This window comes from Chanos chanos, chromosome 4 (genome assembly GCF_902362185.1).
Source record: "Chanos chanos chromosome 4, fChaCha1.1, whole genome shotgun sequence".
NCBI lineage: Eukaryota > Metazoa > Chordata > Actinopteri > Gonorynchiformes > Chanidae > Chanos > Chanos chanos.
Genome location: NC_044498.1, coordinates 26,600,065 through 26,616,135, shown reverse-complemented (window position 1 = coordinate 26,616,135; position 16,071 = coordinate 26,600,065). Strand labels below are relative to the sequence as shown.

At 41.6% G+C, this 16,071-nt stretch overlaps 1 protein-coding gene across 1 annotated transcript in view; it reads left to right on the top strand.

The window, feature by feature from the left end:
* The first annotated feature begins 3,155 nt into the window (after positions 1–3,155).
* rcan2 (regulator of calcineurin 2) overlaps positions 3,156–16,071 on the top strand; it is a 54,926-nt gene continuing 42,010 nt past the window's right edge. Inside the window, exon 1 of the mRNA XM_030772518.1 lies at positions 3,156–3,371. Within this exon, the coding sequence (XP_030628378.1) occupies positions 3,156–3,371 (216 nt within the window). The remainder of the gene's footprint in view (positions 3,372–16,071) is intronic.

The following is a 16,071-nucleotide window of genomic DNA, read 5'->3' as shown; positions in this document are numbered from 1 at the left end:
GGACAGTGATGTGGTCATTAGAACATTCTTGGCTCTGACTGATATATAATAATGCCATCAGATACTCTGAATGCCCAAAGTGGAGCTGACACTACAGATGCCAATACTCATCCATTAAATGTTCTTTACCATACAACAGGTTTCTTTATTGTACAGTATTGGTGTATGATGTACAGTATTTGAGTATGAGGTATTGCACAGCATTAGTTTTGCATTTAATATTCAGTGCTTTTGAATTTAATCACATGAAGCCAGAAGATTCAGAAACATTACACTTCACTGACAGAGATATGCATCATTCAAACAGATGCATCTGGCTTTTTTTTTTTTTTTTTATTGATGGAGACCCTACACACATTCACCAGTGTCCATTATTGACTGGGCAGTCTAATGGGAACACATTACCCCAGAAATGGGAACAAAAGGACCAGATAAACGGTTTCCAAGGACTGGTAAAGACAAAAGCAAGAAGGATCAAGTAGATAGTTTTTGTGTATACTGCCCACATGCTAATCTGGATCTGCACGCACAGCAAATGGTAGTACCTAAATGGAAGCTTACTGCACCTTAAAAGCCCTTTCCCTGCGACTTTTACGTTACTGTTATTTGTTTACACAAGCATTGTGCCACTACGTGTATGGGTCATAGAGCTTGAAGGAACTGGTTTTATTTATCTCAGTGTGCGCGACATGCTGTCTGCACACAAGACATGCCTTCGTGTCTCCGCGAGCATTCTACCTGCTGAAACCCGCGCCGCGCGGCAACATCCAGCTGCTGGCGAAAGCTCTGACGTACCTTTGTTAATTTGCAGCTTTTTTTAGACAGCGTTTCAAGACTATTGGTCAAAGAATGCCCCCTGCGGACCGCCCTGGATATCATTACTGGGTAACGCACACATCGTCTTAATGTCGGGAGGCAGTCATTGGTGAGTCTGCAGTAAACGTCAGGCGATTAGTGAATTGCATCTGGAATGCGAGTTTGATTCATAAAGGAAAGTGAAGGGCAGAGCTAACGCGGAGAATACTCACCGGACAGCCACAAACCGCACAGGTACTGGAAAGCTATGGCGACTTCCTCTATCAGATCATATTTCTATGAGGGACAATTGCAAGCGCTAATAACAAGTGTCTGTCCTTCTGTTTCGTCAGGGTAATATGAGGGAGACTGTTTCTGTTACTTGCAGGAAAAACGTGTTTTCGCCATGAGCTCTATTTTTGAAAAGTGACTTTCTATAGCAATTTCACGCCTCTAGATATTAAGCGCAATCGTTATGTTCTTTCTGTGTGTAGTTACAGGTTAAACAAAGCGGTCTTGAGCAGTTGTCCCGAACTTCGCGAGGACAATCGTTTTGATGATCATGTTCATCTAGAAGTTACATTTGGCGTGTCATCACTTCAAGCCATACTTTTTCATTGCTAGTTTGACCTTGACCAACAATTGCAGCGAACAAAGTTATACCGAATGCAGCACAGCTTTTATGCATTTTTGCCCGAATCTCTCTAGATTGTTAAACTGTTGCCGATTTTAAATCACTGAGTACAATGTTTTAGCTTACTTATGTTCTTTTCGGCTGATGCGGCACATCCGTGTGACAATGCTGTAGTGTGTCAGACGATGACGACAGAGCGACCGCTCCTCAAACCGATGACTCAAGTGGAAGCTGCAGCAAACAGGTTGCAGGTTTTACTACAAGGCAATCAGTCAGTTTCACCTGTGCGCGTGTCGTGGTTAAATTGGTCAGTCAGCGGTGTTGCATTTTGTCCTTGCGTGTCACATAAACATAAACAAACTCATTTCATGACAGACAACAGATTATAATTTCGAGCTGTAGCAACTCCAGCGTCAGAGGAACATTGGAATGTAAAATAAGCTTCTATACAGTTTATTGTGAGATAGTATGATGCTGATGAACTTTTTAAGTTTCAGGTTTCATTTTATTTAGAGCCCAATTTTTAGCCTCTGGTGAGACTGTGTGTGTGTTTGTTAGTTTGTTTGTTTACTGTCTGTCATCCTTTTTAAATATAGACACAAGGACAGATGACAGCAAAGTCTTAATCAGTGGCAAAATTTAGAGTCTTAGAGCCTTTCTTGGACTCTTTCAGAAAAAATGAGGGGTCAAGTAGTGCTGAGCTCTGTAAATAGATGATGATGCCTCATAAAGAGTCTTGTGGCTGAACAGGGTGATGGTGATATTGTAAATGAAATAGGACCGTGTCTGGAACACTTCATTTTAATCAAGGGCCCAGCGATCTCTGCATTTCATTAGGCCCTCCAACTATTTTTAGCAGTGTTTACACAGGGCGAGAACGAGCCAGACTGCTTTAGCCTCTATCTATAGCTCACAGGGAGAGAGTAAGTGTGTGAATGTGTGTGGCTGTTGATGGGCTATTGATCCCATAAATAGCTGTGGGTCCTTCAGCGGAGTGTGTGAGGGTGGTAGCAGAACGAGCCTGCCTGTAGACCAACAGTGTCAGGAGGGATCATGAATCGCGAGGCCATAAAGAGACCCTTGTTAGAGTGGCTGCGTGTTTCCGATTCCCTGGCACAGCAGTGGGCGATGTCAGCCCAGTTCTGCCTTAAGCACATGGCCCTAAGCCTCTGACGCTGCATTAGTGACCTGGTCCAGGGGTTAACATCTGTTCACTGGGGTTCTGGAAGGTAACTGGTTCTGCCTAACTCCCTTTACACCGATCAAACATCATTTTCTCCCTCATACTGTCTGCTATTTAGGTAATCTAGTTTATTCAGACTAAAAAAATGTGTGAAATATTTCACACACCTTGCAGTATCTCTACAGATGAATAAATTAATGTAGTTCTTTTCAGGAATACAAGAAGAAAAAAAACTGTAAATAGCAAGGATGGAATTGTGGAGCAAAGCAGAGATAATCCCTTACAATCCAATCAAATGAGGAACATTTTCACTGTTAGTCCTTGTCAAAGATTATTCGGTCACTATGCATCCTGTCTCTAGTTTGAATAGAGCCATGAGTCTGTTGAGACAGAGAGAGTGTGTGCAGATTTGCGGTGGTTTTCATTAAAGATGCTGTAAATTCAGGCTCCATTAATTTACTCTATTAATCTTCACTTGAAAACAGCGCAACCTTTGAAGTGCTCCAAAAAAACAGCTCCACTTTTTTTTTTCTCCCCACAGCCATGAAGGGAGAGCATTTATTTGCAAACCTTACAAACGCTCCATTCTTCCAGAGGGTTTACCTACTGGGGGGTGAGGAACTGGTGGTGCTGCAGCCTTCTGCTGGGGAGACGTCACTGGGAGATAGCTTCCACCAGATCACTGACTTCAATGACCTGCCCACCTCTCTGTTTGCCTGTAATGTAGACCAGTCTGTGTTTGAGACACAGAGGGACAAGGTGAGTGCCTGTCACACTTCACCTACAACCCCGAGGACACCATATCTTATTGTACAGACTGCAGAAAGAAAGAAACACAGAACAAAAGAAAGGACAAACAAATGAACAAACCAAGGTTCTAATTTAATAAAACTGCTATTGACATTCTATTAGTCATAAATAAATGTTTATTGATTATTTGTGTTTGGATCACATTCCTCACGAGGGTCAGTTTGTGTCACAGAGAATGGGACTTTCCTGTCTAGTCTAAGTGATCTGTACAGACAGCTGAAGTGTTCTCACAGTTTTTTCAGCCTGCCTGCAGATGTTGGTTGTCACCTGTTGTCATGGCAAGAAGCTATCCTCATTAAGTGTCATAAATGTGTTTTATTATTTTTATTGTTAAACTGTCAGATCAGATTTGGATATTTATTCCCTGCATGCACCTGAATCCCATTTAATCATTGGTCACTGAATGAAAGTTTAATCCAGATGTTGTTTTTTAGTAGCTTTGTTGGAAGGGGTTGGTCAGAGAGATTTTTGCTCTGACGGTGGGTAGATAGCTGGGGGGGGAACACGTTGCCTCTTCCATGCCAGAGTTTGATTGACAGAGATGAGAGAATGCTTTAGTGAGAAAGCAGTTCCCTCAGCTTGCTCTACAGGAGTATGAATTGATGCTGTTCATCCCAAGTATGGATGTAGGCCACATCAGGTGTGAAATTCAAATCCAAACTCTGTCCGCTTCCTGTGTATGAAAGCAGTCAGGAGAAGACTTTGCCTCCTTTATTACTGGGGTGCAGCTTCTTTTTTTCAGCACTTTTTCACTCTGGTGAATTCCTCAGTCTCTTGTAACTTTTTTCTCTGTAGGTAGCAGGCATTTTTTCCATTTTGACTGATTTATCCTTGCTGGCTGTGCAGTAATACCAGTGAGACTGTAAGAGGTTATATACTAACTGTGCAGTAAAACTAGTGACACTGTAAGAGGTTATGTATTGGCCATGCAATGATACTAATCACTCCAGTGATACCAGTGAAATTATAAGAGATTCCAAAGTTCCTGAAAACTCAGGTGAGAAAACAACAGGATGACAAAACCTGATTTTTCTTTATTTAAGCGACTTCATACTCCACATAAAGTTGGCAGGAACACTCTCGTGATTACTGCGTCTAAAGAAAAGATTATGTCTAAAGAAAAGCCAGGAGTGTTGACTGGACTGATTAATGATCATTGGTGGAGGTTCAGACTGGACACGCCTCAGCCTGTCCTGCTCTGTTATGTCACTGACACCTCTCAAGTGTTCCATCCCTGACCGAGACACCATGACGTCTGCCCACAGTCATGCCACGGCTTGCTCTTCACTGATGAGCTTTCAAGAATGTAGCTCTTGTTTGAGGGTGGCAGCCTCTCCCTGTGTCTTTGCATTCATATAGGGGCAAATGTTGTCTTCACTCAGGGGCAAATGTTGTCTTCACACAGGGGTTAAGGTTGTCTTCACACAGGGGTTAAGGTTGTCTTTACATAGGGGTTAAGGTTGTCCTCTGGGGAAACATTGTCCATGATTTCCTCTGAGTTCTCACTCTCCCCTTTTGGAATAAATTACAACTCACTCTAAAGTAAACTTTCCAGTTCCTGACAGTTACAGCTACACAATAATTACAGACAGACATGACAGAAGACTACAGGACAGCTTCCTTACAGAAATGCAAGGGAAAGTCACTGGGTTTAGCATTTCTGTCACAAATGTGTGTTTGTAGCTTCTTTGGATTTAAATGAACAATGAAGTCCCCAGTAGTGACCAAATACATTTCATTTTGCACCAGATCATGCTGTGTGCTGTGGTTAAGGTCGTGTCTGTGTGATTGGCAAATGCCTGAAATGTCTCTGTGCCCAGCCAATCAGAGGAAGGTCGATTGAGACAGTGAGGATCCAGCCAATCACAGGAAGGCAGATTGAGACAGTGAGGTTTGAGCCAATCAGTAAAAGGCACGTTAAGATAGTGAGGACCCAGCAAATCAGAGGGAGGCCTAGTGAGACAGTGAGGACCGAGCCAGAGGGAGGCATAGTGAGACAGTGAGGATCCAGCAAATCAGACACAGGCACAGTGAGACAGTGAGGATCCAGCCAATCATATGCAGGCACAGTGAGACAGTGAGGACCCAGGCCTGTGAGACTGATAGGCCCTGACAGGCACACACAGAAGCTTGCCCACTGGTTTAAGGGAGAGGGCACAAGGTGATCCCTCACTCCCACAAGCACACACACACACACACACACATACACAGCAACACACAAGTGTTATCTCTCTCTCTCTCTCTCTCTCTCTCTCTCTCTCACTCACTCTTTGTTCTGACTTGTTTGATCTATATCAATCCCTGTCTGAAATCGTGAGAATTTATTAAAGACACATGGTGACACAAACCTTGACCCATATTGGTCCTGCATGGTTAATGGCACGTATCTCAGAGTTATTGTTTTTGAGGAGGTTCCTATTTCTGGGAGCAGGGATATTCTTGTAATTTTTGGTCAGTTTAATTTCAGGTAATGTGAGGTGATCCACTGATGTTACTATCCTTATATAGAAAGTTCTGGAAGTGTCTGCTGACTTCTGGCATTCGGCCAGGTCTTTGGTCTTTACTGTCTTATTCTGCGAGCAGGTTTATGAACATTAAAACCAGATACCTTGGTTCCACGTTACTGTTTACCCTGAGTGATGACCTCTGTGATTGATTGGTTGACTGGTTGACTCATTAATAAACATGATTAATAAACACATATTTGCTTAGTGTTTACTGATAGACAGGTACGGTAACCCAGAGGTGTCTTATGGTCTAACTGCCTCCACTGTAGAATTAGAAATTGGCTTTCATCTCAAAAAACAGAGTCATCTGTGTTCCTTTAACAGAGCTGTCAGAGCTCAGCAATCAGTCACACTCATTATGAAGGTACTGACTGAAAAATGAGCAAATGTGAGCTAAATTAGGCAGCTCATTTCTCATACACACTGGATAGCTTTCTTTTTCATCATGCTACTAAAGTTCAGTCACCAGCACAGGAGGTCTGCTCCCACAGAGGACAGTCTAATGGCTCCTGGGTGAAGGCTGAGACAGGCTTCATCCAGAAATTTCTCTCTCTCTCTCCCTCTCTCTCTCTCTCTCTCTCTCTCTGACATACGCACACACACACACATACACACACACACACCACGCTCTCTTTCATTGTCCCTCAAATATACACTCACCCTCTTTCTCTGTCTCTCACACACAGATGCACATACGCACACTCTCTTTCATTCTCTCTCAAACACACTCTCTCTCTCTGTCTCTCTCTCTTTCTCTCTCCTCAGCAATGAGAACATAACATCTGGATCTTTAAAGGTGAAAACCTGAATGATTCCCAGAAGCTGGGGCCAAAGGTTGTCTATAAAGGGCTTGGAAATGGAAACCTGATGAACCCACAGTTAAAAACGCATGTAGAGCTACTTCATATGTGCAGTATATCAAAGTACCTCAAAGTATGTGGGGTATTAGGTGAACACATGAAACCACAGTGAGATTCTGTCCTCCTTTTCTAACGTCACTTAAAGTCATGTCCACAGGCCATAGGTTTCTCTCAAATCCTATTAAAGGGATGTAATCAAGTGCAATGACATAGCATGTATGCAGAGCAATGTAACATTCTGTATCAGCAATTGGATTTGCCAGAGATCTGGGGACCCACCAAACACTCTGGTTTTATAAGAATTAATGACGAATGATCACACAGCGGAATACTCCGTGGCTTCTCTGAGTTCTCCAGAATTGCAGAGCTGTTCTCTGCTTTCCTCCACATTTGAGGAGCACAGATGCTGTCTCTGTTTGCAATGATACCAGAACCAGTGAACTCCCTCAGCTCCAAGCCCCCACCCCATGGCTCACACACACACACACACACACATGCACGCACACGCACACGCACACACACACTTTCTTGATTGATCAAGGAGGTCAAATAATTTCCAAGGAGCAGCAGTGTTGTCCTAAACTTTCAGATGCAATTTGCAGGCTTGTCAGAGTACTTCATTGGGCTTGGTTCCTTAAGACTGGGCTTTCACGTCTGAACTTTTAAATCAATTTAATGAGACTTGATACCATCCATCTCACATGTAGCCTGAGTAATCAATATTTTTGCATAGATGTGTAGTGTTATTTGCCATCTGAATTTTTTGACTGTCTTTGGCAGAAAAACACAGATGGGACATGTCACAGCTGAACTCCTGGTTTCTGTAACCTCTGTGCTTATCTCGCCACATGTCTGCATGTTTACACATCGTGAAACATATAGAACATGTATGTATGAGGTTACTTCTCCTCTTCTCACGGTTCTGTCTGCCTGAACACATTCCAAGACAGGATAGAACCAGGAATTTCCTCAGGCTGGAGCAATCTGCATAGTCGTGCGCTGACATGGTCACGAATATGTCCTCTGGATTTTCCTCGTTTCGACGACATGGATCTTGCGGGATTCATGGAAATGGGAAATGCAGGAGTTCAGTGGAGTGGAGGAATCGTAATTTAGAGCTGGTCAAACAGACAGTGGCATTAGCGATGACAGGAAAAAGAAAAAGGCTGAATATTTGTCTGGTGTGACTGACTCATGGCCTCTGTGCAGAAATCAGAAACTTTGATGTGTAGTGCTTTGAAAGTCCGATGTGATGCTTGTGTGAAGGTTTACACTCGTGACGGAGACAAGTCTGTCCAGCCACTCAGTTTTCCAAAGCCATGAAGAACACTGTGGGTCTAATTCAGCCAGACCACCAAAGAATTATCCTCGCTTTATTTCATCACATTTGAATTTTTCTGCAGTACTCAGTTGCTTGGGCAGCAGCAGAGCGACTTTTGAAGGTTTTAGAGCAAACAGGAGCTGTCAAGGCGTGCAGTGCAAGTCTGACTCTGTTACAGACTCATTCCTCTCTCACTGAGTCCTCTTTATAACAGAACTGAGACTCAGAGACAGTATAAAAATGCATCAGCCATGGAAAGATTTCTATTAATATCTCCAAAAGCTGGTTATTGTTGGAGTGTGAGAGGAGTGATAGAGAAAATGAGGTGGAAGGTGGGATGTCGGCATTGCAGATTGCTGCTCAGGGATTCAGGTGCTTTGTAAAGTTCCCCGGCGGCACATGTAGGAATTTTGGAGTTGTCTTGGTTTCACCGTGGTTATGTAAGCCCCAGTCCTCTGGTCAGGAGCTCTACTTTATATGGGCATATCACTTTTATGCACTGAGCTGCAAGTATGGCCTTTTGTTCTGCATGGATAGTCTTTCCCCCAGGACAGAGTCTCTCTCTGTGTGTGTGTGTGTGTGTGTGTGTGTGTGTGTGCCTGTGTGCCTGTGTGCATGTCTGTGTGCTGGGTCTGTGTATGTGTGTGTGTTCAACCTCTTAACCTTCTGCTCCAGTCACAAGGTTAGCTGAAGTTCATATGGAATAGTTGAAACAGTATCGCAGTAACGTGAGCCGTTGTGAGGAGACATATCAGTCGGTTGGTCTATTGAACTGCGTTTATTGGCCGCTGGAACACATAAAACAGGCTTATTGTTTGTCCTCCAGAAAAGCATTAACATTCCAATGTCATTGTTTTATTGGGATGGCTAGAGCAGAGATCTGGTGTGGTGAGTTTTCTTTAGCACACTCTGTCAACATAAAATAAGCCTTGAGTCAGATCTGTTAACCTTTTAAACACACTGAGTGTTTGTTGCATTCCAGCAGCAGTCAGCACAGTGGAATGCTTCAGTTTGAAGTTTGTTCCCTAATTTAGAAACACTCTCAGTTTTTAGAGAATAGATTCACCGCTGTTTCAACTGGAAGCACTCTCATCCCTGATTACATTTGAGCTGGTTAGCATTTAGCGTAGCATAGCATATCAACTGTTCTCAAAGGGATTTGTGATTCACTAACTCAGGAGCAGTCAACCTTGTCCAAAACCGCTTACCAACCCCTAAAACCACTGCTTATGCACTGGTCCCGAGGAGCTGTAGGTTTGTTAGGTTAATGCTGGAGTTCTGTATGAGGGTGATCTGTGCATATGATAAATTACAGAGAGAGTGTGGCTCACGGGCTAAGATCAGGCCTTAACCCTTCTCTCTTATGCCGAGCTGAAAATAACATCAGCATGTTAGATTGCTCATGCTGCTTACCTGTTCCCAGTTACGCTCTGTGATTTCTCTTAAAACTTTTTTTGTTTGTTTGTTTTACTGCTAAGGGGTTTAAAACCTCCCACTCACTCGCTCTGTTTTACGTCATTATCATCTGTCCTCCTGTCACCCTATCCTGGCCTGTGCCCTCTCTCTCTCTGCGCTTACGTAAGTCTAGCGTCCTTTACCAGCATGATGTGAAGCCAATGTTACAATGTCATTTTATCATCACCAAGTCTCACACACTCCACAGGTGTGACAGCAGTGCCTCTGTAACAGTGCACGGCAGCCTCATGGAAACCCTCTCGACATTGTAAAAAAAACAACAGCATGACAGCTCATAAAATAACTGTGACTTGTCAGTGATCATGATGTGGGTTGTCATGACATGTAAGTTTATTATAACATGTTAGTGATTGTAACTTGTTGGTAATTGTACCATGCTGGTGATTAGAACATCAGTAATTGTAACATGTTGGTGATTATAACATGAGGGAGATTAAAAAATGAAGGCCACTGTAACATGTTGGTGATTGTAGCATGTTGGTGATTGTAAGATGAAAGAGATTATAACATGTTGGTGATGGTATCATGTTAGTAATTTTAACAAGAAGTAGCTTATAAAATGAAGGAGAATATAATGTGATTGTACAATTTTGGTGATTTTAAGATAAAGAGATAATAACATGTTGGTGACTGCAACATGAGGGCATTTGAAATGTGTGGACAATCATTAACATTTGACTCATTAACATGTTGGTAATTAAGCTTGTGTCATGGTGGTGGTCAAAGCTCACTGTAGACTATTTCTGCTGCATTTTATTTGTGAGTCATTAAACCAGCATGTTTTGCCGTTTTAATGCAAACATTACACTCACAAATAAGCATCAGTTCTGCCACTCTCTTGTCTTTGGACTGATACAAAGGCTGTGAGGTTGCCCTAGGCCCGTCAGCTCCACAGAAAGCCACTGAGAATGGTTGCCAAGTTACTCAGCCGCTGTTTTATTGTAATCAAAGTGCAGAGAGGTTCTATTAGGTTGCAGCTGCTTCCTGGATTATCTCCACAATGGATATTTAAGTGTTTTATTAGGCCAGAGGATATCCGTGTCTTAGTCCTAAAGGCAGCCCAGAGCACGCTGTTTATACAAGCTAAAAACACAGTGTCCCTGTTTAGTGTTTAGCATGTGTCTAATCCTCAGGAGCAACAGACCATGAGGCCTGTCTTATATTAGGAATCTGTAATAACTATGCATTTGCATGTCTACAGCATATGGAAGTCTATACAGGTGCATACCGTGTCGTCTTTTATTAAATGTCTTAAAAACAGTGAGTCCTTAAGTAAACATATAGATGGTGTATAATAGTGTGCGATTGCACTAAAGAGTTTGATCTGTAAGTACATTTTATGTTGTAAGAACAGAATGGGATGCTTGTATGATATTGTTGCAGGGTGTTTTGTCAGCAGGGAGATCGTTGCAGCATTGTTGGAGCCACGATAGTTCGGGCGGAGCGATGTATTGTTTGGTATCGATACCACAGTATGAGCACGCGCAATTTTAATACCGCTAGAGGCGACGATATGGGCGTTTGTAATTTTTTCATTACACTCAGTTAAACCAATAGCAGCGGCATTGGTCCGGCTCGTCCTGTATGTACAGCTAATACCAGTCAATCACAAACATGGCCTTTACGGAACGAGTAGTATTTGTTCGTGTAACGTGAGGTTCTGTGCAGCACCATGACTTTACTGTGGCTTTCATATTGCACACCGCGAGTGTACACTGGAGCTGTCACCGAACAAGACATCCAGAAAATGGTTTGCAGGGTCGCACGCTTGACAGACAATATAACGGACTCTCGCGTAACTGTTTTCTCAAATTGCCGATTTTTATAATAAGCACAAGGCAAATGTTAATACGGAGCTATAACAGGTGGAGTTTTTGCGAAACAACAGACCTCTGGTCCAGCCGCATAAACGAGCCCTACACAAGTCGGATCGTCTTTTAAATCAGCAGGCTTGCATCACTTTAATTTTCCCTTAGAGAATGCATGGGCGAAAAGCTTGGAATGAAAGGACCTTTAGCCGTGTGACGTTTACGTGAGGAGCTGCAAGTGTGCAGTACACATCGAACATGTTGCAGGCGGTCGATCTTTGGCGTTGAGAAGATTGATTGATTGATGTGGTCACTGCTCAGGAAGAGACTCTTGGATCATTTAAATTTTTTAATTTATTTTGTTAATTTTAAATAAAGACCAGAGATTTAATTTATCTATCCTTATTTTATGTATTTTACATTATTTTAAAATGTTCTGTCCCTTCCAGGAGTACTATCATATTTTGGGGATAATTTGTATTTAAGCCCACCATTTGGTATAATATTCATGATTACACCGCCTTTATCTGAAGAATGTTGAAACCTCACTGCTGAGTGTAAATCCATGCCTTTACTCATATTGCATATCAACATATCACAATAGTAATAGCTGGCAATAATATTGCAATATGAAAATTTGTGTGTATCGTGCAGCCCTACATATTTTTCAGTTCAGAACAGGCACGTTTGCTCCAATATATGTGTGTGTGTGTGTGAGAGAGAGAGAGAGAGAGAGGTGAGTCAGTGTGACTATACAGTATGACAGTATGCTGGAAATAGCTTACACACTCACATGTTACTCATGTTCTCTGTCCTTTCCTTTCACGATGTTAGGCAGCGAACTAGCCTGTACAGCTGCTGCTTAGGCTAAAGCTTCACAGCATTTAGTTAGATTAATCATCGTCTTTTGTGTGTGTGTGTGTGTGTGTGTGTTTGTGTGTGTGCTCATCAAATGTGCCTTTTCTGAGTGACCCCTCTACGCTGTTTTCATCTTTCAGTGGTGACAGGGGTGATATGCAGACAGCCTGAGATGCAGCAGGTCTATGTCTGTGATGTGATTGTAAAGTTGTATCACTGTTAGTCATTGCTTTATCTGTGTCTGTCTTTAAACCTCACCCCCACCCCCCACCCTCCCAAACGCACGCCCACCCATGTCTGTCAGGTGACGGCTTACGAAACAGTGATTTGACAGACCGCTTCTGGGAAAAGCCAGTGCAAAGCCTTTTACCATATTAAAGAGTCATATTTTGATCTTGTTTTTTAATGAGGTTTTGATGATAAATGCTAAATAAATGCATGCACTGACGTAATACAGTGTTTGATTTTGTAAATATGGTGTTTTTTTCACATCCATCTCAGTGTTTTATGTTATGATGTGTAGAGTCACCAGGACTAGACAGACCTTATGCTTCAAGCTGATGCAGGACTTTTCCAGAAACATATCCCCAGCACACACAGGGTTACATGACACTTACATAACACACTTTCTTTAAAAATGACAAGCCAAAACTTTGTGAGTGGGTGGAGCTCTGCTGTCTGTGTTTGGGGTGTGCTGTCACACAAGCAAGTGTAGATCTGACTCCTGTTACCCTGAGCCAATCAGTGAACTGTCACCCTCACTCTGACCCAGGACTGTCCTGATACACAGAAAGAAATATACGCACTGATGCATTCTGGGAGATTTGGCAGCTTTCAGCTTTTGGTTGTGCTTGCATGCCTGTGTATACTGATGTGTGTTGGGTTTTTTGTGTGTGTGTGTTAGTGTGTTAGCGTGTGTGTGTTTGCTTCATGTTTTTGGAACTCTCTGCAGTAACATTAGCTGTTTTGGTTGTGCTTTTCTTTGGTTATGGTTAGGGGTGAGGTACGGATACGCGCTTAATGCTCTTTGGATGGTACTCTCCACTGAAGAACCACAAAATTTGTTCTATTCATTGGATTCTTTTTTAAAATTCTCAGGAAATACACTGATTTTGTGAAGTCACGTGTAAACAGTAATGTCTTTTCATTTGTCTTCCCACTGTTCTTGACTTTTGGAATTTCATTTTATTTGTGATGGATACTCATAACCTCTGTGCTCAGGTTGGAAAAATATGAACAACTATCATATGGAAATTAACTATGCCTCCTTTATAGGGTTTTCTTGTGTTAGAATCAACTGCTATTTTATGGCTCAGCTAAGTCACCCTTTTCTTCAGTCTTCACACTAGATCTGAGGCTTAGTTAGACATTTCCAGCTGATCTCATGACACTGTTATCATAGTCCATTACTTCTCTTTCATCTTGGCTTAGTAGAGTGATAATGAAGGAGATACTAAATGTCATCACACCATAGCAGAATATATCATAATCTCTGTTTTGCCTGCCAACAAAACACAGAAACTGTTTGTTAGTGGCCATTCATACATAGGCAAACTTTCCCTTTTCTCTCCCATCAGATTAATAATTAACACGACACAAAGGTTGCCAGGCAAATATTGTTACTGGGAATCAGAAACACATCTCTGTTGATGATGTGGTGTGTACTGCCTGTGAATGTAAATACAGTTCCTGGGTATGTTAGCCAATATCTCAGTCAAGAGAGATAGGTTTCAAATGCAAAAAAGAGAAGAACTCTCAAAGTGCCCAGGTGACATATTAATGTGTAGATTAACCGTCAGAAGCGTGTTTATTTTGTGTGGCTGACGACGTCTCATAGCGCAGTGAAAAACAACACACCTTTTGTCTTTTTAGAGGGTTCTGGGATCTGTGGTCATCTGAGCATGGGTCTCCTGTGGACACTCATATTTATGGAAATAAAATGCATTTTCCCTTCACAGAGCTTGGCTGACTGGAGTGAGTTGCTCTCTGTAAGAGGTGAAGTGTACATGCTGATGAGTTCTCCATCATACCAGATATGTAAAAGTATTCATTTTTCTGTTTGTCATGCTAGAAGAATTTTATTTGATCGTATCATTTTTCAGCCCCCAGCAACCATATCTGTTTGGATCAGACCAAATATTTTCAGGATCTGTTGATGTGATAGTGTGGGTTTTTAACAGAGCTTTGAACCATAAGGCCAGTTTTGTTTGAGTGGAGAGAGGGGGCTTACCACCAGTGGCGTGGTAGTTACTCAGGCAGTAATCCATAACAGATTACCAATTACCTCTCAAACTGTAGTGGGATTACTTTACGCATTTCTTTCTGTTATTTATTAAAATCTATACAAATGCACAAAACAGGAAGTACATGGATGTCCATGTAGTCCTTTCACTTATTGATGAGTGGTTTTATTACATACTAAATAACCATAAGTGTACTCAGTAATTACTCACTTGTTCACTTTAAAACATATGGACAGCAAGTAAAGTCCTTTAGTTCAGGAGAAAATTGCCTCAAAAATAGTTCTTCACAAAGAAAAATAAAACAAAATAGGCAAAACAGGGGTCAAGTAACTAAACGGCATACAAACTACAACCAGGAAGGATTTTCAAAGAGATCTGAACATATTGGAGCATGAATGCTGAGATTTAATAAAGAGGTAAGAATCATTTTTGTGGGCTTTAACAAACTTTTTGGCTGTTTGTTTCTAAGAACATTATGACTGTCTAGGATATCTATTGATTTTTCTCCTGTTTGTGCATGGAAATGTGACATTGTTTTTGCTGTGCTGAAAAAGCTCTTTGTATTTTAACTGTGATGGTGAGATAGAGAACTGTGGCCTGACTTCATTTCTCTCTCTAAATGAAAAAATGTTTGAGTTGTAGATTGGCTGTGGTTGTTTCTGAGTTAAAAGATGTTTGAGTTCTAGATTGGCTGCAGTTGGAGAAATGACAGCTCTTTTTAAGGCTCTCACCTGATTGTTTGGAAAATGATTATTGATTCTGATGTCTCTTTCAGCTCATGTAACTACAGTTAAATTTACTTAAAAGTCTCTTTGTGATTTGAAACAGAAATATATATTTAAACCACCATACAAATTTGTTGTACATGTCTCAAACATTTGAAGTATTAAATATGCACACACATACACATAAACACAAACACACACAAACAAACTAACACACACACACACACACTTTTTATGTGATGCTGTTGCAATCCTTCATGGTAATTTTGTTGTCTCTGTATGTGAAATTGCTTATATACACATGTCAAATAAATGAAAAGCCCATTTATTGGATTCTGACAATAACAGGGCCATTTTCCCTGGGTCCAAGCTGTTTGCTCAGTGCTCATCAAAGATCAAACTTAACAGTGAATCTGACCACAGAGCAGGAGAGCTGAGCTTCAGTCTCCTCCTAAACTATACCATTCAAACACACATTACACTATGTCTAATACACTGATCTATACCACACACACACATTACACTATGTCTAATACACTGCTCTATACCACTCACACACACACATTACACTATGTCTAATACACTGCTCTATATTACACACACATTACACTATGTCTAATACACTGCTCTATATTACACACACATTACACTATGTCTAATACACTGCTGTATACCACTCACACACACACATTACACTATGTCTAATACACTGCTCTATACAACACACACATACACATTACACCATGTCTGATACACTGCTCTATATTACACACACACACATTACACCATGTCTAATACACTGCTCTATACAACACACACACACACATTACACCATGTCTAATACACTGCTC